The sequence below is a fragment of the Thermobia domestica genome, chromosome 1 (assembly GCF_964235325.1).
Source record: "Thermobia domestica chromosome 1, izTheDome1.hap1.1, whole genome shotgun sequence".
Classification (NCBI taxonomy): domain Eukaryota; kingdom Metazoa; phylum Arthropoda; class Insecta; order Zygentoma; family Lepismatidae; genus Thermobia; species Thermobia domestica.
Genome location: NC_137454.1, coordinates 1588219 through 1612843, shown reverse-complemented (window position 1 = coordinate 1612843; position 24625 = coordinate 1588219). Strand labels below are relative to the sequence as shown.

The 24625-nt window shown below is 33.8% G+C and overlaps 1 protein-coding gene across 1 annotated transcript; it reads right to left on the bottom strand.

The window, feature by feature from the left end:
- Positions 1–791: 791 nt before the first annotated feature.
- Positions 792–5445, bottom strand: LOC145665774 (uncharacterized). The gene is made up of 3 exons (XM_081732902.1): positions 5364–5445; positions 4888–4942; positions 792–1449 (listed from the first exon to the last, which is right to left on the bottom strand). Exon 3 carries the CDS (start codon positions 1446–1448, stop codon positions 954–956), a length of 495 nt encoding a protein of 164 aa, XP_081589028.1. The 5' UTR covers position 1449; positions 4888–4942; positions 5364–5445; the 3' UTR covers positions 792–953.
- Positions 5446–24625: the final 19180 nt, after the last annotated feature.

Genomic DNA, 24625 nt, shown 5'->3' with positions numbered 1-24625 from the left:
TAAGTCTACCAGTCAAGACTTTGAAAGCATTCTATTAAACCTATATGACATGCTCACCTAAGCCTCCTAGACTTGATAACCCTAACAATGATGGGTAATTCTATAAACTATGTAGTTCCTCAATATGAAGCTTTTGCCAATCACCATTCTCATTTCTTTTGGGTCCAAATATTTTTTCCTAGAATTCTGTTCTCAAATACTTCACTCAGAGTAAGAGATTATGTGTGACAACAATTTCAATGCATATAGTTTACGAAAAATTGTCTTTTTTTTTTCTTTATATGAGTATAAAAGGAAAAAGTAGAAGGAAAGTAATGGATACGAAGAATAAGATAAGCATAATTTTTTTTTAAAAAAAAACAGAGTCAAAATTATTTTCCAAGTCTGTCAAATGTATAATAATAATAATAATAATAATAATAATAATAATAATAATAATAATAATAATAATAATAATAATAATAATAATAAATATTTAGATAGCTGAGCTGGATTCCAGCTTGCACTACCTAAAATTTGTCTTTTAATCAAGTTCAAAAAAGCATCTTTAGTCAGCAATTGGAAATTATATTTTCAGCAGTCTTCTTCTTCTTATAAGGTTTCTATAGACTTTCCCTGTAATTTTAACAGCAAAACAATCTTAAATCCCTGTGAAAATAATATTCTTTGCTGGGTCTTCCATAAAAAATTATACAATACCTTACTCTACTCCATTTGTTAGATGCAGTCTTCCTACAATCCACCAGAAAACTGAAAGAGAAAACCATAAAAATGTGCTCGCTATAAAGCCTTCCAATCACCCAAACAACCAAGTAACCTTAAAACCTGATTTTTCTCAGTTCAAATTACCTAAAGTAATCATATTGGAATTAATAAAACACACAAATTATATTGTCTAATCTAATTTTCTTTTTTTTTCTTTTTATTTCTTATATTTACATTTTTTCTTTTTTTTACATTTTATTGTTTTGATTATATATATTTTTGCATTTATTTACAAATTCATTAATTCTTTCAAGTACTTCACAATTCATGGCTACATTTAAAAATTTCTCCAAACTAGCCATTGTTTTGCAAAACTCTTCATTTATTTGAAATTCCATACCGCCTTCCTCCCCCTCTTGTACATTTTGTACCCCCACCTCATCATCATGATCATCATTAGCCTCTTCATCATAATGATCATCCTCTTCGACATTTTGCATTATTATGTCCCCCTCCTGCTCTTTGTCATCTTCTATTATTATCACTTCTTTCTCATGTTCTATTAATATTACGTCATTATCATCCTCATCATCCACAATAATTACATCCTCCTCCTCCTCCTCCCCCTCTTTGCGATCTAATTCGACCACATTCTCATCTCCTACATCTTCTGCCAAATTTACATCGTCATCTCCTGTTAAATCAATAATGTCCAATAATATACATGCTCGTGATCGCTCCATTCTGCAAAAAAAAAACAAAAATAAACACTTATAAATATCAAATAATACTATAAAATTTCAGATGTTATATTTAAGCAGACGTGCTGTTAAAAATATATTAAAATAAGTATCATCTTATTTTTTATGTCTCTCAATAATTCATCCAATCAATTCACTGTTCTATTCTCAAAATAAATAGCTACTGTACATTGAATACTCAGTTATCACTCTTATACTTATTCGTTTAGCGCCTATAATTTGATCTGTCAAAGTTATTTCATTATTTAAATATTAGTTCTTAAAAGTTGAATCTTCAATACAAATAATGACTCTAATTATTTTTTATTTGTTCTCTTCTAAACAAAGTGGTATTATTTATTTATTTTCCATCAGTAAAAAACTCTGGGGATCTAAGTTACCTAAATTATGATTATAAGGCAATTTACCTATATTTCCAACAAAAGTAATATTTCATTCCTTCAATCATAAACATTCTATTTTTTTTTCTACAATTTTATCTTACTTTTAAAAAGTAACCTACATATAACTGTCTACAATACCTTAAAAATTACCAGTTTGAAACATATTCTAACAAAATTACTTTGTAACCCTCCCAACAAAAAATTTCAATGTCTGTCTGTTTTTTTGCCTACATATTCAAAATATCAAATAACATACGTCCTTATTGCCATTGTATGAACATATTCGTATCATTTATATGAAATTCCATAAAAATTAAGCAAAAGTTTTTCCTAGGAAACATTTCTATTTACAATACTACCAAGATAATATTCAGTTATCATTACGTTTTTATTTTACTTTTTCCATACAAATCCTAAACTAATTTCCTCTAGTACATTTGGTTCATAGTTCTGTTTTTTGCTTAAATCATAATTATAGATATTTTGCCTTTAATACCATGTCACTTGCCACAGCTAACAAGCTTGTATGCTCCACGGTCCTCCGCTAACCTTTTCGTTTTTACGTATAATCTTTTTGTTTTAATTTCAGCCATTAATTGTAGTCTTCTTCGCCCCCTCCCTTTCTTTCTTGTCAACATACCCTCTAGGACATTCCCTAACAAAAATTTGTTTAACTAATCTTATACTAAACAATATTATCATCATAATTTTTTCGGAATGCTTCCATTTCCTTCCACATCCTTAATTATGATCTCCTTTTACCCTGACTCGCATTACCGTGCAATATAAAGTGCTAAGTGCCATAAAATCAATTCAATATTTTCAATAAATTATTATAAGAAAACAAAATCCATTTTTCCTAAAAACTATTGTCGTTCATAAGCTCCTACATGTCTAAGCGGTTAACGTACGCGCATTTCGCGTGGGTAACCAGCATTTGCTTCCCGGGGCAAACTCATATGGTTCCCATTGCACGTAAAGTTGTAGGTCCACGTCTCATATTGCATGGCTGCACACGGGAACGCTAAACTCATAATCAACTTAACTCAACTGAAATCTTCTTTATACATACATTTTAAATACGGTCATTTGATTTTTCCATACTTATATTTCTATAATATAATTCATGAATTTACTTTCAGTCTGAGTAAATATTTTAGCCCCCCCCAATGCTTTTATGTTTCCTGTATTTTTAATTTTTATTCTTTCGGACATAAGGGCAGTTACATAAAGCTATACAAGAGGTATAACTCTATATATATTCCAAAAATAATAATAATATTTAAGTCGCAAGCACACGCCCTCAAATAGTAATATTCCCAATAAAAACTCCATATAGGTGTTAATTTCAATTAAATTTAGACATTAAAACATTTTTCTGTACGTTATTACTTAAATCCATACTAATATTACACATGCATGGTTTTCCCAATTCTTTAACTAACAAATATAATTAGTTTAAGACACAATAAATTACTAATAATTCAATTATCTCTTTTGCAAAATAATTATGGCACACTTGCACCTACATTACCAATTTTCATGTCATAAATGTTGGTGAGTGTTTCCAATATTAAAAACTGTCATCGCCAAACTGGTACTTAATAACAGTCTGTTTAAATCCATGGCATTTTTACGTAACCTTCTATCTACACGCAAAAAATATATGGCAAACTACACTTTTCCAATTAAGCTAGCGCTGCCTTAAACGTAAAACAATTCAGTTCAATTCATCACATTCACTCAACTAATTTCAATTGCACATTATCTTACATAACATTGCTTTTGTTTTTCCAATTCATGAATTAACTAAAAGTTTATATTTCATATCCTCTTTCTAATAATAAATTCCAATATTTGTTAAAGCCAGTTTGCGGTACCGCGCGCCTCCGGTGCTTCAAATCTCTCATACAATCCCAATCCGCAACAAGTCAAATTTATGCTGCGCAAACACCATATGTATAGGTTTTGTCGGGGTTCTCCCGCTTACTCCCATTTTCTTCATTCAACCATTTCACTCATTTCTCATCATCACCGTCTCCTTTAGCCTAACAGAAATACACAGCAAAGATGTGCGCGCTAGCTACTACGTCACTGTAAAAAGACATGTAAGTACTGCCTTATTACATTTTCTTGTTTCGTATACACTATGCAAAACCACCGTAAACGTGGGTTTTCTAGCAATTATTCACTTTCCTCCCACTATCTCATTCCACCATTTCATCCATCTCGCATTATTACCCTTTAGCCTAACCCGCATAAGCGTAAAACGTCAAACTTAAAAATTTTATTTTCTATAGCATTTATAAACTTTTATCTTTGCACCATCTTTTGCTTTCCTTTCGTTATGTTCATACGGTACCTTAATGTTATAACGCTCACCTGTTGTGTATGCAAACCCTCCTTCAATTTCCCGCAAATTAACTTTCTGTTAAACAATATTCTGTTAGTGGATTTTCCCGTTTCCTCCCACTATCTCATTCCAACAATTGTTGAGTTATTATTTATTTGCCTTAATTACGCGTCAGTCTTAGCCTAACTGGTATAACCGTGGGACGTTAAACTTAAAAATTTCATTTTCTATGGCATTCATAAGCTTTTATCTTTCCATCGTTTCCTCTACATATGTTTCAACGGTATCTCTGATGCGTAAGGTCTTTCATTTAATCCCTAGACATGTAACTTTTTAGTGGACAACATCGTGTTCGTGAGTTTACTCGGGGTACTTCCTTTTGCTCCTACTTTCTCATTCCACCAATTCTTCCAGCATCATTCACTTGCCTTAATAACACATCAGTTTTAGCCTAAAGGGCATAATCGTGGCACGATAAACTGAAATATTGCATTTTCTTTGGCATTCATAAGCTTTTATCTTTCCATCGTTTCCTGCTTTCCTCTCAATAAAACTAGGCTACACATACTATACTCAAAATGTTCGCAACTAAAACTAATCTTTTCCAAAAAGTCAATTAAACATAATAAGCTCCACAGTTTTCCTCTCTTAAGTTTAAAAATAAATAAAATAATTTATTTCTTACCTCAAATGTAGAAATTCCTTCAAAAAATTTCTTCACAATCGATCCAGGAAAAAATCTAAAACAAAAATAACAAAAAAAAATAATTTAGTATAAATTCTGCACCTCCTTCACAAACACATAATATCATTCTATATATATATATATATATATATATATATATATATATATATATATATATATATATATATATATATATATATATATATATATATATATATATTAAAAGTTTAATAAAAAAAATTACTTGGGTGGTTTAGAATTAAGTTCTATGCTGTTATATAAATTTAAAATTAATTCCACCATCAGCTTTTCAATATTTCTCATTTTATTTTTCTTAAAAGTCAATAAATAAAAATAAGCTCGTTACAATTTACATTAAAAAAATAATATTATATTCTCACTTCAATTATCTATAAAAGTTAAGTTCTTTCGTTATTACTTTATAGAATAAATATAAAAAACAAAATTCAACTTACCTTCCAAATATAGATATTTCCGGTCAACTAAAAACTCCTTTCCTCAAATATTAAACAGACGAACTAGCACCGAGTAAGCTCTAAAATACAAATAAGCGTGTTCTCCAAAACAACATATTTATATTTTTTTCACAAATAAAAGATTCAAACTAACGCCAAACATTTTACGCTTTCTTTTCTTTTCTTTCTTTTTTTTTTTTTTTAATCTTAGCGTCCCCTGCAAACACTTTCGTCCAATTACTGTATGTCTTAAAGCAAAATTCTTTTAAAAGACTACCCCCTACAACTTCCCTTCAATACAACACAAAATTTACGCAACTATCTCTCTACAAACAATAAATTCACACATAAAAGAAACTCTAGCCCTTAAATACAGCTTGTAGCGTCTACATAATTCACAATAGCCAAAAAAAAAAAAAAAAATACAATACACTTTTGTAGGTTCTGCAAAACGAAAACAAAACCAAAGGTTTGCCTTTTTTTCAGTTTTATTATCTTATTCAGCACTGAAACAGCTCTTTTCCGTCTCTCTCTCTCTGTAAGTATCGCACCATACGTTAACATAATTCTTCAATACTAAGGCGTTCAGTTTTCGTGCTTCAAGTCTCAGCTTCAGTCACACTTTACACCACATACATATTTTAATATATCTATAATTCACGTTATACATTATCCCATCTAACGTAGCAAAGGTTCAATCCCCGACCCAATCAATTCAACTTTATGGTAAACAAAGACCGTGTTCGTGGGTTTTCTCGGGGTTAACCCGTTTTCCAGCATTTCATTCATCTCTCATTATTATCCTCTCCTTCACCCTAGCCGTACACGCATCAAAGGTGCGCGTCCTAGCTACTACGTCAATATAAAAAAGCATTTAAATACTATCATCTTGCAATTTCTTACAATTCTTAAATTTCCTTCAACTATCTCATTCAACCATTTTACTCATCGTCTCCCTTAGCCTAACCCGCACACACACACACACACACACACACACACACATATCAAATGTGTGGGCCCTAGCTACTACGTCAATATAAAAAAGCATCTAAATACTATCATCTTGCAATTTCTCGCAATTCTCCCATTTCCTCCCACTATCTCATCGTCTCCCTTAGCCTAATCCAAATAACCATGCAACGTAATCTTAAAAATTTCAATTTCAATATTCCAACTACAAAAAATATAAGTTTGTAAGCATCAGTATTATACACGAATTATTCACTAACTTCATGTCTCATGTAGCGTCGCTGTTGAAACCAAAGCAAAACTAACATCAAGTCAGGTCAAAATCCATTCAATTCATATTGTGTTCCTTCGAATTTTCATGTATCTTCCTATCAATTTTAATCCAATTATCACAACACTAATAAAATATTTATCTTTAATGTATCAAACATCTATGTTCCAATCCTCAGCTCACACCATATATATTTTCCCATATTTTATTCTATTTTTTTTTTCTCAACTATAATATAATATCAAATCAATCATGTCTCTTCTCATCTGCATCTTTTCAACTATATAACATAAAAATTCAACTAAATTAAAACTTCAAACAAATCCATAACCCCGAAATATCTAAATTTCTATTGCAAATATTATCTTATTTTCCACGTAAGTTTCTCACACTCCTTTTCGAAACTACAAAAATCCATTCATGATAGTATCCCTAACTTCAACAATACTTTTTTTCTTTTTTTTCTCACTCTGTTAAACCACTGGCATAATAGCAATCTTACTCACAACCTGTCTGTTTTCGCCCTTTCGTTTTTTCACAAAAACAAGTACAATAGCTATTCTTTAAAGTTAACAAGAATCTTTTCCAGAAAAAGGGCTTTTTTCTTTTCTTTCTTTTTTTATTCTATCAGGGCATGCTAAATGGAACATTTTTCTGTCTGACAAATCAGAAAAATCTTTTTTTTTTTTTCTAAAAACAGTTACGTTCAAATCGAAATTACAGGGAGTCTCATCCCTCAACAATAAATGTCACATACATTTTCTCAAATAACTTTCTATATCCTAACAACTTAAAAGATCTTTTTTTTTTTTCTTTCTTTTCTAAAAAGACTTAGACATGCACGTGTGTCGCAACCAACATAACGTTTTCTCATCCACACACAAAAAAAGTTTCGCTTTCTATTGTAGTAATTTTAACTATTCCCACGTTAATTTAAACTGGTCCTTTGGTCAAAAGGACACTACACTTTCCCTATGCAATCTTGTATGCCCCGTCTCTCAGTATGAGGCAATCTAACATTTTCAAGGTATTTCTTACATTCTCTCTCCTTCAGTATACTCATTGCTATTTCTCCAAAAGTACAGTACACCCCCCCCCTCCACCTCCAAAAACCTAGAACACACACATACAAGCAGGTGTCTCCTATTTCTTTCTTTTCCATGCATTAGAAATTACAGTCCCCCCAATTAAGCAATGTCCAGAGCACAGTTGGCCCTCCACCTCCAAAAACTGGACCACCCAAAATTACAGTACACCTGTGTATATGTTTCTTTCTTTCTTTAGTACACATCAAAGAATTCTCTCCCTACTCATGCCATTCTTAGGTTACATGACTTTCTCACGTCCTGCTGTTAAAGTATTTTCTGGCTTCCAACAGTTAAACTTTCTCAGACAATATATTCTTTCTTTTAATGACACAATGTTCAAATTGTAACAGTGTTACAAAAAGCTTCTCAATTTCAAATTGTATCCTTTTCTTTCATGTTTCTCATGTTTCTCCGCCTTCCAACAGTTAAAGTATTGTGCAACATCCATATGTCACATTAAATTGACACTTTGTTACTTCCTTAATTGACACAAAGATGAAATTACGAAACAGCTGCATAAGACCATCTGGTATACATTTAAATCGTTGCTATTCACTAAACAAAGGCACCCTGCTGCGAAAGTATGTGGACATACAGCCATAGGCCTACTACCTGATTTGATTTGATTTTTAGTTTAGCGTCCCTTTCTGCAGCGAGGCTATATGAGACGTGGACCTACAGCTAAATGTGGGATCTGAACCACATGAGCTCCCGCCAGAAGTCTAATCCGGGTCACCCACGCCAAAGGCGTGTATGCTAACCGCTTAGCCACGATGAGCTTAACCAGTGATACTTCCAGGAGGTGGCCCGAAGGAAAATTTCTGCGGAGCTGTGTCTTCAATCTTGTTCAATGTGGATTACCAGTATTTTAGCACTACTAATTTTCACTAAGGGCGTCATTTCGGGTGGCAGGGGCGGATCCAGGACCGACTTCTGGGGGGGCGGTGGGTTGTAATACTGCTACTTTTAAGGGCTCCAAACTTTGGGATAGGTTTTATTTATATATAAAAAATAAGAAAGTTTACTCTTCTGGGGGGGGCGATCGCCCCCCCCCTGGATCCGCCCCTGTTGGGTAGGTCCATGCATTTGGAACTACCCCCTCCTCTGAGTTTGAAAAACATGCTTTTTAACAAATTGTATACTAAAATACTAATAAAAAAAACGTGAAACTCATGTAGGTGTTTAATCTTGTTCCCCTGTAAAACTGAAATGACGCTATTGTTTTTCACCTCCTGTGTATTTCCTTCTGGGGAAATCCAAAATCTTCACTGTTCGCGATAACTTCCGTAAAATTTGTTCGCTTAGAATACTTGGCATGCGATTTTTGATTTTAGGAAATAAGCCTGTTGTTTGCGTAGAAAAATAATGAAATCTTTGAGTTTAACGCTTCATGATTATGCCATTTAGGTCTATGCTAAGAGAGACAGATGATTAAGGCAAATAAATGATGGAAGAATTGGTGGAATGAAAAACTGGAGTACTCCGAGAAAAAACGCACGGACACGATGTTGTCCATCACAAACTTACTTGGCCGGGAATCGAACGAGGGACCCCACGAACCAGAGGTAAGCGCTCTACCATTTCACATTTCTTGACTATTTGAAATCTAATTTCATGTTTGTTTCTTCTATACTGAAAAGGAATTCATCATGTGGTTCGGATTCCACATTAATCAGTAGGTCCACGTCTCATATAGCCTCGCTGCTGAACGGGACTTTAAACTAAATCAACTCAACTCAATATGAAGAGGAATGCAATGGTTTTAATACAAATTATTCAAGAAAATTTTTCTTTTTTATATTTAGCCTTACCGGCATAACTTATATTCTACGCAAGTTTTACGTTTGATTAAATTTTGACGATAAACCATAAGGATTTTTTTTTTTTTTTTTTTTTTTGGACTCTTGGGTGTAAACTCTCGTATTCCTTGTAGTTACCTTCCATAAAAGGATCTTACAAATATATGCACACAACAAGAAAGAAACGAAATAAAAAATTTAGTGAGAATTCACAAAGGAAAGAATTGTATTTGTTAAAGTTATATTGTAGCCTCATACACATTCTCCACGCGTACCATAAGACAATGTTTCGTCGTCTCCAAGTAGAGGTCTGCACGGGCCTGAATTTTTAGCCCGGGTCCGGCCCGGCCGTGAATTTACAATAAGAGGCCCGACCCGAGTCCGAAACATGTTTTAGCATTTAGGCTCGAGCTCTTGTGATCGAGTGAGCCCGAAATAAGCCCGAATTACAGAAACTTAATAATTAATGCAAAAATTGTATTTGCATTTACAGCAATTAGAGACTTAATTTTGCAGTTGTGCTTTAAAGTTCTCCAGAAAGAACGGTGCAATATATATATCGTTGTACAGTATATTTACAAAGTTAGCCCCGAAAGGGCCTGAGAAATATGATTTTATATATAAAAATTTACGGCTCGAGTGCGGCCCGGGCCTGAAGTGATATATACTTTGTAGGCCCAAGCCCGTGCAGACCTCTATGTCCGAGTCACAGCGAGTGTATTCGAATCAAAGATGGTCACAGGTTACCGGGCCTCTCTGGTTTCCGGCGTCTGTCTGGGTCGCAGGTCTAGTGGACCACGGACTAGCAGCTTCCGGGTTACAGGTCACGAAGTTCATGACCCTTCCCATCAATAGAGTTGTAGTTTAACCTCGGTGTTAAAGCTTTATAAGACAGATGGTAGGAATCATTCCGCTATTTGAATTGTTCCTGCATTCAACGTTGTCTCTCTATGTGTTCCACGATATCTGCAAAATTTGCCCGATTTTAGTGAAACTTACTCGGTGCTTCCTTCCAGGTCTACAGCAGTGGTTTCCAACCGGCCGATGTATCAAATAGCAGCACGTTTTTAGTTTCAGAGAAACGATAAAACATAGGTGCAGCAAAGGAATAAAGGTGTTCAGATAGGAGCAACGAATAAACTAGTGTTGATTCCACGAAGAGTAGCAGGGGATTCAGCACTGACATTCAATCCCAGGTGTTCTGGCTGCTTTTCACTCTCTCTCAGTTCGGTTTTCTGACAAATGGGAGAAGCAAACATGACGTCACAGGAGGGCAGTTGTGGACAAACTACAAGCTAAGAAAAGAAAACTGAAAGTGTCTTACTATTATCGTCTAACGATAAAATTGCAATTCATACCAGTGTGACCTCCCTCAATAGCCACCAGTGCACTAGGAAATGAATTCCCAAACTTAAAAGGTTCTTTGCTCATTTCCACTATGCACAGTACCACTACTATAAATAAGCAAACTCCTTGATTTCCAGCCCATGTAAAACTATGGACAGCCAGTAGTTCACGTTCAACTGAGTGATGGGTCATCAGCGCATTCAATTCAAACAAAGGGAGCCGAGAAGAGCAATGACACATGTGCCATTGAAATTTTAGGAAGAGAAAAATTAACTGAATCATTCAAATTACGTGTTAGAAGTTTGTGTAAACAATATAATAAATATCTTCATGTAATCAAGGCTGCACCCATGAGAGAAGTATTGGCGGACAGAACCATTTCACGAGGGAAAGGCTCCTAGCGTAACTATTGAAGTAACTCCCAAATTTTCTCACGATAATAAGTCAACGCCGAAAAATCTATGCTTCGTCTGGGAATCGGCTACACTGTACCTAGGTACAGAAATAAACGAACTGACTCTAATCTCCATGGCCTTACATCATCAAATTGCGTTCCAGATACAAAAAATAATGGTTCATGTATAGTATGAAGTATATGGTATGTATACCTGGTATATAGTATATAGTATGTATACCTGGACAGATGTTGTATTTTGCAAAATCCAAAACACAGTCCATTCCTCTTCTGATAGAATTGTGCTAAACGCATTGATTGCAGCAGAAGCACTGGAGAACAGAATCTCCGTTTCGTAATGGCCTGCAGATTCCATAAAATTGGCCATTCCTTTTCCACGTAACAAAATCCAACCAGGTTCATTTACAAACTCCATTGCGATGTTAAATGGTTCCTCCGGGAAATATATGGGATGACAAGCTGAAATAATAATAATAATAATAATAATAATAATAATAATAATAATAATAATAATAATAATAATAATAATAATAATAATAATAATAATAATAAAGTAATTAGTAGCCTATTCATGGTTCATAAAATCGCTTTCATAAAAAATAATGTTCGTGGAGAAAGTTCAATACGAGCAGGAGAATTTTATATTCCAGAGCCTAACCGAACAGAATAGAATTTGCTGTCAAAGAATGTAAGAAACAAATCTCAGTGTGTGAACAAAATTCTCGCTGATTTAATTTTAGCTGAAGAAAAAATTGTGGAATGAGATACACAAACTCATTGTCCTCTAGAACAAGGAGGAATTGCCACAAAAGTGGAAAGAATTCATCATTATTCGATCCACAAAACAAGCGACAAAACTGATTGTAATAATTAGAGCGGCATCACTTTCTTTTGTCGGTATTTATTTATTTATTTGTTCGAAAAGAAACAAAAAGTATGTTATCTACCAAGCTTTCATTCGGAACAGCTATTCGTTTTCGCATATACGTATGTAAGACGCATACTCGTCTGATTGATAAAGCAGGCAGGTGTCTGCCCTCTAGGAATTTTCTCGGGGTGTCCCCCATCTGGACAAGCAAATATATATATATATATATATATATATATATATATATATATATATATATATATATATATATATATATATATATATATGGTTACACATACTTTTGTGTTATTCTCATATGCAGTGGTGGATTAGGCGGGGACCGGGCGGCCTAGCTCCGCTCCAGTTTTTTGAGTAACAAAAGTAATTTAAGCTATTATTTATATATTTTTGAAAATGTATAGTAAACATGATATACCTATCATAGTCTGGGTTCTGACAGCCCCCCTAGTTTTTAACTGCTAGATCCGTCTCTGCTCATATGTAACCTAATCTTTGTGATTATAAAGGGGCACCTAATGTAAATTACATTATTACATTCACTGGAATAAAATTCAGTTTTGATAATTGCTTTCGAAAAGTGTGAAAAAGAAATTATAAGTGTTGTTGTGACTTATGAATAGAAATACAGTACAACCCCTCTAATCCGAACCCCGGAAATCCGAAAACCCGGCAAATTCGAACACGTTCCCAGGAGAAAAAAATAACTACAGCTGGAAAGTGAAAAAAACAAAAAAGATTTAATCACACAAATTTAGTTTTTTTAAGGTTTTAACATTTTTAGACTTAATGCTTATTCAAAATCATTATCTAATTATATCCTTACAAGAAGACAGTTATAGATATGCGACAATCATTTTGGACACGAGTGTACACCCGCCAGTCAAGGTCACTGCCCTTTCGACCACTGAGCCACCCTGTCTAATCTCAGTCGTTGTTTTACCGCCAATTCAGTGACGAAATAAGTACGTAATATTATTTCCCGGGTAATCCGACCCCCCCCCCCCGAAATCCGAACAGGCTTCAGCCCCAATTAGTTCGGATTTGAGGGGTTGTACTGTATATCAGTTTATTTGGGATGAAACAAGAAGTTTACTTATGGAGAACGATTTGATAAATTAATCTTGGAACCGAAAAAGGATATTTAGGTTCGTTATACAACGAATTTTGGCATTGCATGGAACTTTCAATGCAGAGCATCAGAGCAAGGTATTTAAATTTTCAATGTCAATTCACGTGCTCCACATTAATCAAATATGAGCCCAATTGATGTCCCATAACAGATAGTCATCTTGATTTTGTTATTGGAGCTATTAGGCCTTCAGCCTTTACAAATTTATTAGTGAGCACCCTCGTGGCTAAGCGGTTAGCGTACGCGCCTTTGGCGTGGGAGACTCGCGTTCGATTCCCGGCGGGAGCTCATGTGGTTCGGATTCCACGTTAATCAGTAGGTCCACGTCTCATATAGCCTCGCTGCTGAAAGGGACGCTAAACTAAAATCAACTCAACTCAAATTTATTAGTTGAATGTCAGAGGCGAATCTAGAAGATAAAAACTGGGGAAAAGACAGAACCCAGATTATGATAGGTATAACATGAGTTTACAATTTTTCATGGATCCTGCAGGAGTTTCCGCCTTAACTCTCTTCCGATGGATATTATGACTAGGTTGGGTGTTGAAGCAATTGAAGCTATATCTAATGTTTCAAAAATTTTCGAATAACGAATACAAGGCAACATTTACCATAAAGTTTCAAAAATATACAAATAGGGCTAATAGCTTCAATTATTTTTGTCACTCAAAAAACTGGGGGGACATGGGCCTCCTGGTCCCGAGCCTGATCCACAACTCTTTAATGTCAATTTTCTTTAATAAAATTATTGTTTTCATTAGAACTCTGATTTTCAACTTGAGACTACGCATATTCATTAAACGTACTATCTAAAACATGAACATTATTTGTAGCACTAAAAGATGTAGCACATCCCACAAAATCCTCTTCAAGATTCTATTAGCAAGATTGACAGCACAAACAGTTGAAATTATTGGATATTATCAGTGCGAAAAGTCGATCAACTAGTGACTTAAATATTTACCATTGTCCAAATATTAGAAAAGAAAAGGGAATACAACATCTTGGTGCATCAATTATTTAGTAATTTCAGAAAGGCCTGCGACTCAGTTAGGAGGGAAATGTTCAAGATTCTTACCGAATTTGGTATACCAAAAGAGTTAGTTAGATTAAATGAGATGTGTTCAAATGAAACCCAAAGTGAAGTCCGGGTAGCGAAATACTTGCCCACGAGCTTTCACATCGTCAACGGTTTGAAATAAGGAGATGTGTTAGGGCCATTATACTTTGTTTCTTCTTCTGTGGAATACGCTATAACGAAAATTAAAGATAGTTATCATAGATACCAGGATCTACAGCTACGACTTTGAAACTTAAAAACATACGAAACAATAATTATGACTGTTGTACTGGTTGCGAAGCAGGATCGCTTACTGTGAGTGAAGAACGCGGACTGAAAGCATTTGAAAATAAAATTCTTAGGCTATTATTCGATCTCAAGAGGGATGAAAATGAGGAATACTGGAAAGTTCATAACGAGGAACTGCATAATTTACATCGTTTGCTTAACATTATAGGGTCATTAAGTCTAGGAGGCTCCGGTGGACAGATCATGTACTCAGAATGAAAGTGAGTAGGAACGTTTTCAAAGTTTTGACATGAAATCCAATCGAGGAAAGACCATTAGGAATGCCTAGACGCAGATGAGAGGACAGGCCGGTAGCCAGCCCAAAAGTGTAGGGGAGGCCAGGCTGAATTTAGGAGGGAGGCGATCCAGCCACATTATAGTTCATCACCATGTTATAGTTCATTTGCAAGGCTACCGTGAAAATTTTAGGGGGGCAGCAAAAATTTAGGGAGGCCCGTCCCCCTAGAACCCCCTGGATACGGGCCTGTGAGAGGACAATAATAAGATGGATCTCGCAGAAATAGGAATATAACGTAGAAACGACATGCAGTTGGATAAGGACAAGTCAATGGAGAGCTCTTGTAAATGCGGATACTTTTGGGTTCCATACGCCATAGAGTTAATTAAGATTTTAGTTATTATTAAAGACCAACCTTTCTGTTAAATATACCAAAAGAAGTAGAATATGTCATTAAAAATTAAAACAGAATATCAAAAAATATTTAATTGTTAGACAGTGAGTGAATGTTTCTAAAGCAAATTTCATAACCTCTATGTGACTGATTACAAACGTTTTTTTTTTCTTTACTTGAAAGTTATTTTGAATTTACAAAGTAAGTGCATAATTATTTAAATGATACAGTGACTTAAGTGCGGAAATGTGCAGTATACATAAGATTTAATATTGTATCTTTGGAACGAAACTCAATAAATAATACGCTGATTTACTGTACTCAAAAGGAACAAAAAGAAAAAAATCGATGTTCATTTATTTTCGTTCGGTTTGGATTATTCAAAAGTTCGGATTAACGGTGTTTTAATATACCACAATGCTAAGAATAAGAGGAACATTGCCCACGAACTGCCTCAAATTTGCTTTTTAAAAGTAAGAAGAAAGAAAAAAAAATGGTTATCATGGACAGAAATTAGTTAAATCTTCGGTGTCTTTAGTATAAGATCCTGCAACTATGACCTTCCAAGGAAGATGGATTATGATATTAAAATGACGATAAAAGAAAAGAATAAAATAATAGGTAACCCACAAATATGATCTTGTCTACCATTACTCAAGCATAAGATCAAAAGCTGCTCGCACCCTACTGCCTATGTATAGTATGTGTAAATACGTGTAAAAAGCGTCCTGACCACTGATGAAAATTTTCCGGAAAATTTTCCGATTCATAAAAACATACTCTACTTATTCTTACATCGTTGTTTAGCCGTGATGTGAGGTGGAAAATTTTCTTCTATATTTTTCCGGAAAATTTTCCGTTCTTAACAAATATCAGTGATCAAGTAAGTTCCTCAGTATTCATAAAATTGATTGGAATCATGTATAGAAATGTTAAAAAGTGAAAGATCGTTTAAAGAATCTGAAAATTTTCATGGCTCAGACAATTTTCCGTACTCTGTAGGAACAAGTGAAATAATTTTTCATGAATCGAAATATTTGCTGTCTTGTATGGAAAAATTGAAGAACTTTATATAAGTCGGAAAATTTTCATCATTTTGAAGCAAAAAGTAAAACAACTTTTTGTGAATCGGAAAATTTTATTGCTCTGTAGAAACAAGTGAAAGGAATTTTCATGAATCGGAAAATGTTCATCACGATGTAAGAACAAGTGAAAAAACTTTTCATAATCCTGAGAATTTTGGATATTATGTATAGCGATGTTTGGTGGAAAATTTTCCACTATATTTAACTGCATATTCAGCTATTAAATTAAATTCCTGTAGAGGGAAGTTAGACAGCAACAAATAATAATTTTTCAATTAGCTTTCGGAAACAAGAAAATTTTCTATTTAAAGTTGGGAAGTAAAAATATACAGTGTTTCTCTCTCTGTGTGTGTGTGTGTGTGTTTGTATATGTGTGTGTGGGGGGGGGGGTGAGTGTGTGTAAAGTGCAGGGAACATACATCGAGTTCGTAGAGAACAAATATCCCATTCTAATATTTAAAATGTAACAAGAAAATGAAAAGAAACCTTTGTGAATTTATCAATTTCAGAAACAGAAAATTCCACTATTTCTTCACATGTAGGCCTGCCTATGTAATGAAATAATTACATAAAAGTTCCTTATGAAGATTATTTTTGTAACAGAAAATAAGAAAAAAAATGATTTTATTCTGTTTAACATTCGTAAATCATAATTTCAATATTGGAATTTTGTATAATCAACATCTTACAGGAGATATTGTATTGTAAAACTACCATTATTATTTATAAAAAAAATGTATTAGAAATAATGACGATTCGATAGAACAAGTACATATATATATATATATACATACATACATACATTTATAAGAAATATGTTTTTTATTTTGTAAATTAAAATGAAATTACTTGTTGCTTTTAGAACGCAGTGCTAATAGTGCATTTTTTTTTTGTTTCTTTTATTATTTTATTGGAAGAACAACTAGGCAAATCAGCTTCTTATTAGTTATATTTCACTTTCTCTTCTGAATGAATATATGAATAAATAAATGTTTATTTCCAGAAAATGGTTTACTTTCTTTCTTATTTGCTTTCATGACTTACTTAAACTCCAATTTTGGGTAGTCAAAAATTTATAGTAGGCACTTTATATTATATCTACTTATTTATAAATATTGCAGTATGTAAATCTATAAAAGTAGTAAAGCTATGAGAAAACCGTTTTATGCGTATTAAACTGATGAAATCTAATATTGTAAGATCAAAGGTGGTTTCTGAGGGAAAAACGCATTGAAGTTTTTGAAACATTCTTGAAATGAAGAATCGTTAATTTTCACTTCTTGAAATTTTTTAAGACAATATTTATTGCAATAAATATTACGGCTAAACAACGATGTAGGAATAAGTGGAGTATGTTTTTATGAATCGGAAAATATTCATGACTTTTAATAAATTGAAATTTTTAGTAATAGAATGGGATATTTGTACTCCACGAACTCGATGTATGTTCTCTACACTTTGCATACTCACACATACGCACAGAGAGAGAGAGAGAGAGAGAAGTTGAATTGAGTTGATTTTGAGTTTAACATCACTTTCAGCAGCGAGGCTATATAAGACGGGACCAACTGATTAACGTGGAATCCGAACTACATGAGCTCCCGCCGGGAATCGAAGCCAGGTTTTCCATGCCAAGAGCGCGTATGCTAACCGCTTAGCAACGAAGGAGCTCGCAGAGGAAGAGAGAGAGAGAAACACTGTGTAAAATTTTACTTCTCAACTTGAAATATTAGAAAATTTTCCGGATCCCGAAAGCTAATTGGAAAATTATAATTTGTTGCTGACTAACTTTCCTCTACAGAAATTCAATTTTGTAGCTCTATGTGCAGTTAAATATAATGGAAAATTTTCTACCTAACATCACTATACATAATATCCAAAATTGTCCGGCTTATGAAAAGATTTTTCCACTTGTTTCTACATCGTGATGAACATTTTCCGATCTATGAAAATTCCTTTCACTTGTTTCTTCAGAGTAATAAAACTTTCCGATTTACAAAAAGTTTTACTTTTTGCTTCAAAATGATGAAAATTTTCCGACTCATAAAAAGTTCAATTTTTCCATATAAGAGAAAATATTTCGATTCATGAAAATTTGTTTTATTTGTTGCTGAAGAATTGTTACTTGATTACTGTTTTTTTTTTTTTTTTTTTTTTTTTTTTTTTTTTTTTTAGAATGGAAAATTTTCCGGAAAAATATAGCGGAAAATTTTCCACCTCACATAATTAGTCCTGACGATCAGAAATTTGCTCAAAACAAATTGGTATTGGCTAGAGTTGTTGAATTGGCCCTGAAGCCAGCATAAGAATACTTCACAAGGGGAAATAAAATATTTATTTATTCTAGATTCTAATAACATTCTAGAACTCGCATATAAAGCCATCGGGAAAGCATTTAGGGAGGAAGTTGTGATCTATATTAAAACGTTCCATCCTAGTATTCGCCTAGTGACACTGAGAAAAAGTTTCAAAGAACTTCAGTAAAAATAGTTAGTCACGGATTCGAATTTAGGGACCTCCTGATTCCAAATCAAGAATTGTAATGATTCAAAAATAAATACTTAAATACAGACAACTTTACAGATTTACGAAACACAAAGATGAAACGAAACTATTCCTGGTAACAGTCGCAAGTATGTATGCTGATTTATTCAATGTAATTGTCGCTTACTCAGACAGTTGAACATCATATGAAGAATGCCCTCGTCAGCGGTCGTTACTTTCATGTACTGAAGGGAATTATGATCGCTCAGACGAAGTGACAGGAGAGTCACTGAAAGTCTTCCAATTGTCTGCAAAATAATAGATAAAACATTAGTATTTGTACATGGAAACGCCTTATTTCCATTGCTTTTAAATTTATAATACAATAAACAATTACTACAATTAAATGGATACCTTTAGGACGGTTATACACGATGACATTTTTCAGCATATATCGTATCAAAGATTCCATCGGCTGAAGATTGAATCTATGTGATGCACGGTTGACGGTTATATGCAATTTTAGTGTTGCATGCAACATTTGATGTAATGTTCTATTTCTATCCAAAATTTTTCAAAGGAAATAAGTGAAAAGCAGTGAGTAGTAGCACTAAAATCTTCAGTATCACTTTTTGATTAAAACAACCATTCTCATCCCGTTTTTTCCCCACCGACAGAATTATCAGAGTGATAGGTATCACTTGACAAAAATAGGCCCATCAAAAACCACTATTGATATGAAAAGGTATTCTCAGCATTTTAACACAGCGTGAATTCATTTTGAGACAGAAAGAAAGTGGAATACATCATCCCCTCGCATCAAATTTCAGTTGAGTTACGTTGATTTTGAGTTTAACGTCCCGTTCAGCAGCGAGACTGTATGAGACGTGGATCTACTGATTAATGTGGAATCCGAACCACATGAGCTCCCGCCGGGAATCGAACCCTGGTCTCCCACGCCAGCATCAAATTTCATGACTCTACTTTAGTATATTGTCCAGATAGGCAAGAATATCTCTACTTATATTTAAAATCTATGGAATTATTTGTCTTAACTTATTAAATAAGCTACGAAAAATATTTGTAAATAGTTGATCGCGCATAAAACTTACAGGTGTTTCACAATTACAACATCTGATGGAAAAGTATCGTCATCTCTCACCGGCCTTAAACAGTTTCTCGTGTATGGCAACGAAGATAGGTAGTAAATGGGAATAGATTTGTAATGGGCTGCCTGACTGAAGCTTCTCACATCACATCCTGCTCATTTTCAAGGAAATCGTTTTATCTATGCAACACGTCAGTAGGTACCATAATTATGCGGGCTAGCCTGGAAGAATAAATTTCGGCCTACCTAAAACTATAATACGAACTTACAGGAACCTTGTGAGTTACAATTGGTTATGGCCTATTACGTGGGTAAAAATGCAAGTTAATGCACTTTTATCGTTACTAAGTTATATTATTATCTGTGGAAGCTATTCAATTATTTAGTAGATAAATTAATTATAATAATAATGTAAAGGACAGTATTTAAAACTTCAGCACGCTGTAAGATTGTTCGATCGCAATTAGTGTCGCCGTTGAGACGAGATGAGACGAGACCAAAAATATGGTTTCCTTGTCTTGTCGAGTAAATTTTGTAGGTCTCGTCTCGTCTCGTCTCGATTCTGGGAAAGTTTTTCCCGTTTGATTCTGTTTTGTAAATTTATGTGCAAAATTTATGCTCTGAAAATTCTTGCGTTTCCTGCCCCTTCCTTCATTATCATTCATTTCATCAGCATAGTCTCCCTTGGGCTCGGTACATAATCGTTGAACGTTAAACTAAAATTCAGTGATTATTTCAAGAAATAGCCCGGGGGCAAAAATCAGGGGCATATCTCCAATCTGCTGACCGTTAGTTACCTCCATTCTCACAGTACAATAGTATTTTCAGTGTGTATTCAAATATCCCCCGGGGAGAATCTCCTGAAATAATCATTGGCTTATATATATATAGAGATTTTTTTTTAATTTACTTCAAAAAGAAAAAAATATTATACTGTATTCCAATTACTTGTTTCCTATAACTTAGTTATTTATAGCAATTAACAACTAGAACAGTCAGAAGCACTTCTCTAATGTTCTACAGTAATTCTGTTTTACGATTAGGAAACATTCCTTATTAATTTACTGATCTGATTTAGTCGACTAGAGTATTCCTTACAATAATAACTTTGAGCGTTCCACTATCGCTAATAGTTAAGTTGAACTTGGTCCACTTATGGTCTTCGAATATGTTGGATGAGGGTCCTTGGAATATTCTTCTGTCCTCTTTGTAGACGACGGGATTGTCTGACGAAGACGAAGGCAGAATCAGTTCATATTTTGGAGTGATATCCTCCGCTGATGTAAAGAGAAGGACCCGGACACTGCCTTTCACTAATCTTATTACGACGTTACTCCTCATGGCGGAGGCCAAATCAAGCATTAACACCACATAAGGGTTCACTTCCACGAATTGGCACCCTGCAATAAATAACCTTGTTATAATTATCCATAGTCAATGTAATGTATTATGTATGTAGTAGAAACTCAAGGAAGAAATAACCATTTTCTCGTGTAGTGGCTAGCGCGTTCGTGTTTGGTGCACGGATCCCAGGTTCAATTCCCGGAAGGAGGGCCTTGAAACTTGAACGCATTGCAGTGGTTCGAATTTCATATCAAACTGTAAGTCCATATAGCCTCTCTGATCGAAAAGGACGTTAAAGTCCAGCAAATCAATAAAGAAGAAGAGAAACGTTAAAAACAGTGTTTCAAGAGTCCCTACCACCCCTTTTAAAATCCATACGGATGTATTTATATTGAACTTGATGTAGGAAATATACAATATGGCTAGGGGCAAATCTTTTGCATGATGGTTCGCGGACTGCCGCAATCTTGAATTTCAATTTTTTTTTTATTTCAAACGATAATTAGGTCATGTAACACATGACCTTAGTGTAGAATTTGCTCAGGATGTCAAATCTGAAATCAGTTTCATGTGTATTTATTTAGTGAGAAGTTATGTATATACATCTGCACGTATCGAAGGGTGAGCCACTGCTTCATCACTAGCATTGTGTTTTTTATTTCCATCTAAAAATCCAACCACTGCTTCATCGCTAGCACCTTGTTCTTCACCTTCATCTGTTCCACTATCTCCACTTTTACTTCCACTACTGTCAATTTGATAATCTTCGTAAACTACGGAATCATCAGTTCACAGTCAAGGTCAGATTCCTCAAGAAATCTTCGAATTTCATCTGCATCGTACTTGCGCTTACGACTTCGAACACCACTGACTACAGAACTCGTTTTCTCTCAATGATCGAAGTAACAGTTTGTAAACAATAGAGGGTTAACAATAAAAGCTTCAACAACGCGACCTACAAGTGCAATATGTAATTACAAGAGCTATGTAAACCAGTAGCAGGCTTTCCTTTACCAGTGGAACACAGATACATAGCAATAACACGCGGTAAATTACTACTGGTTCTGTGAGAATCTAAGGTGGGACACGTAAGTCCCGATGTTAATGAAAGGGTTAAACGTATACACATTATGATTAAATGAAAATATTTTTTTTAAGAAATCACAATCGGCAGAAAACTCAAATTCTCCAAGTAAGCAGACTACAGTCTGCACTACTTCTAACATTATCTTTCTGTTTTTCCCCCTTTAAATCAATGTTTTTCGTTCCGATACTCTATATGCAGAGCCTATAAACTGAATATTGCATTAAATTTCAAGTATCTTTAACTTGTAAAATAAAATGATAGAAACTTCCTTATGTTAAATATTAATTATAAGAGTGGAAGATCGCTTATATAAATCTCAGTAACTAAAAGCAAAAAGTTAGGTTTGAATAATGGTGCATGACATCATAAATTCAATTTCTATCTAAGTAATAACGATATTCAATTTAATGGAATTTTGAAATGCTATACTCTATTTTATAACTGGTGAAAAAATACATATACAATCAATTAAGTGATTGCCGGTGTCTTATGGACTATTTGGTGTTAGAATCAAAGTGTAATTATGAAGCCATTTGAACTGAGCCACTATTCTGACCACACATTACTCTTCTTAAAAAAAATATTTATGCTAATTGAGGGAGTTAAAAGAGAAAGGTGAGGATCGAGAAAGTTGGAAGAAACAGTCCCAGGTGCAAGTTTTCAATAATAATAATAATAATAATAATAATAATAATAATAATAAATATTTAGTCTCACTATCTGCCAAAAGGCAGAATTCTTACTACTACTACTACTACTACTATTAAAATAATAATAATAATAATAATAATAATAATAATAATAATAATAATAATAATAATAATAATAATAATAATAAAATTGAATTTTATTTAATTCAATTAGCAAGTCTTCGGACAACTAAAACTCTTCATGCTATAATGCATTTTAAAGTTATTATGTTTAAATAATAAGTTCGTGACTTACAACTATGTTTAATATTTCTACATACAGCAAAATTGACACTTGATTCGGGAAAACTTATTTTGTCTTCTAATACTTTATTTTCTGTCCTGGAGAAACTTCAATACAACGATACATAACTAAGCACTGTGCTGTATTTATTGAAGTGAACGTTAACTAGTCTTGGAAAGTAACGTAACGGAAGTAACGCGTTACTTTTAAAGTAACGCTTCCTAGTAACGCGTTAAATACTTTCCAAAGTAACTGTAACGGCAACGCGTTACAAATTTTTAAGTAACGTACCTAGTTTGCGTTATTTTTTCGTGTTATAATTCGGATGAGTAACTACAATATATGTATATTTTTTCGGAAACAAATGTTTCTTTCCTGTAAGTGAATTTCTCAGAATGGAACAATGGAGCATGAACTACGTAGCCCTATGTCAGTGACCGATAGTCACCGACACAGACAGAAACAGATAAGATAATAACGCCACTTGCTATTTTTGGAAGACGAGGACAGCCTCAGGAAAATCACGTGTACTGATTGCAAGTACTTGGAAGATTTTGTCGTAGATTTTGGCAGCTCCAAATCAATACATTCAGTGAGTGAACTAGGAGTGCAATGACATCGGTAGTCTATTTTACTTTGATTGGTATTGTTTTCATCATTTCAGGATTTTTGTATCATAATTTAATACAATAATTGTTTAGTTTCTTTATAACATCTTGTTTAAGAAGGGTGTTAAACCCTGAACCCCTCCCTTAGCATACGCTACTAGGAGACGAAAATATCTTACCGTTCGAACATTTGAAAGAATACTTTTTCTTAAAAGCTGAGGATGATGGTAAACGGAATGTAAAAGTAAAATTCTGAAGTGCCGGCGGGAAATATTTATCAACAATTAGGGTGCCATAATTAACGATATACAGCAAGGGGTTAATATGAATAAACTGTATTCTGATGATCAGGTTTAATTTAGTACTAGAAAATGGTTTGTTGATGGTATATAATATTGGAGTTTTTTTCAGATCACTCTAGGACAGGCAGATTCTAGGAGTTTGCGTATCCTAGAGTCCCGTTGATTATAGAGTTAGGAACAACTAGCTTTATAAAGCATATATCGATTTAAGAGTTATTGGCAAATTTTGAGTCACCCACAGTTCATGTGTTCTCATTTTATTAGTTGTAGTGTAATGCTTTTCTATACTCTGTATTTTTAATTTTACATAACAACATTGTTATAATTATATAATTAGATTAGCAGATTAATAATAAGGAGCCTTTTTTTCTAATAGGGAGCATAGGGATGGGCACGAGTCGAGCTAAAACTCGACTTGCCTCGA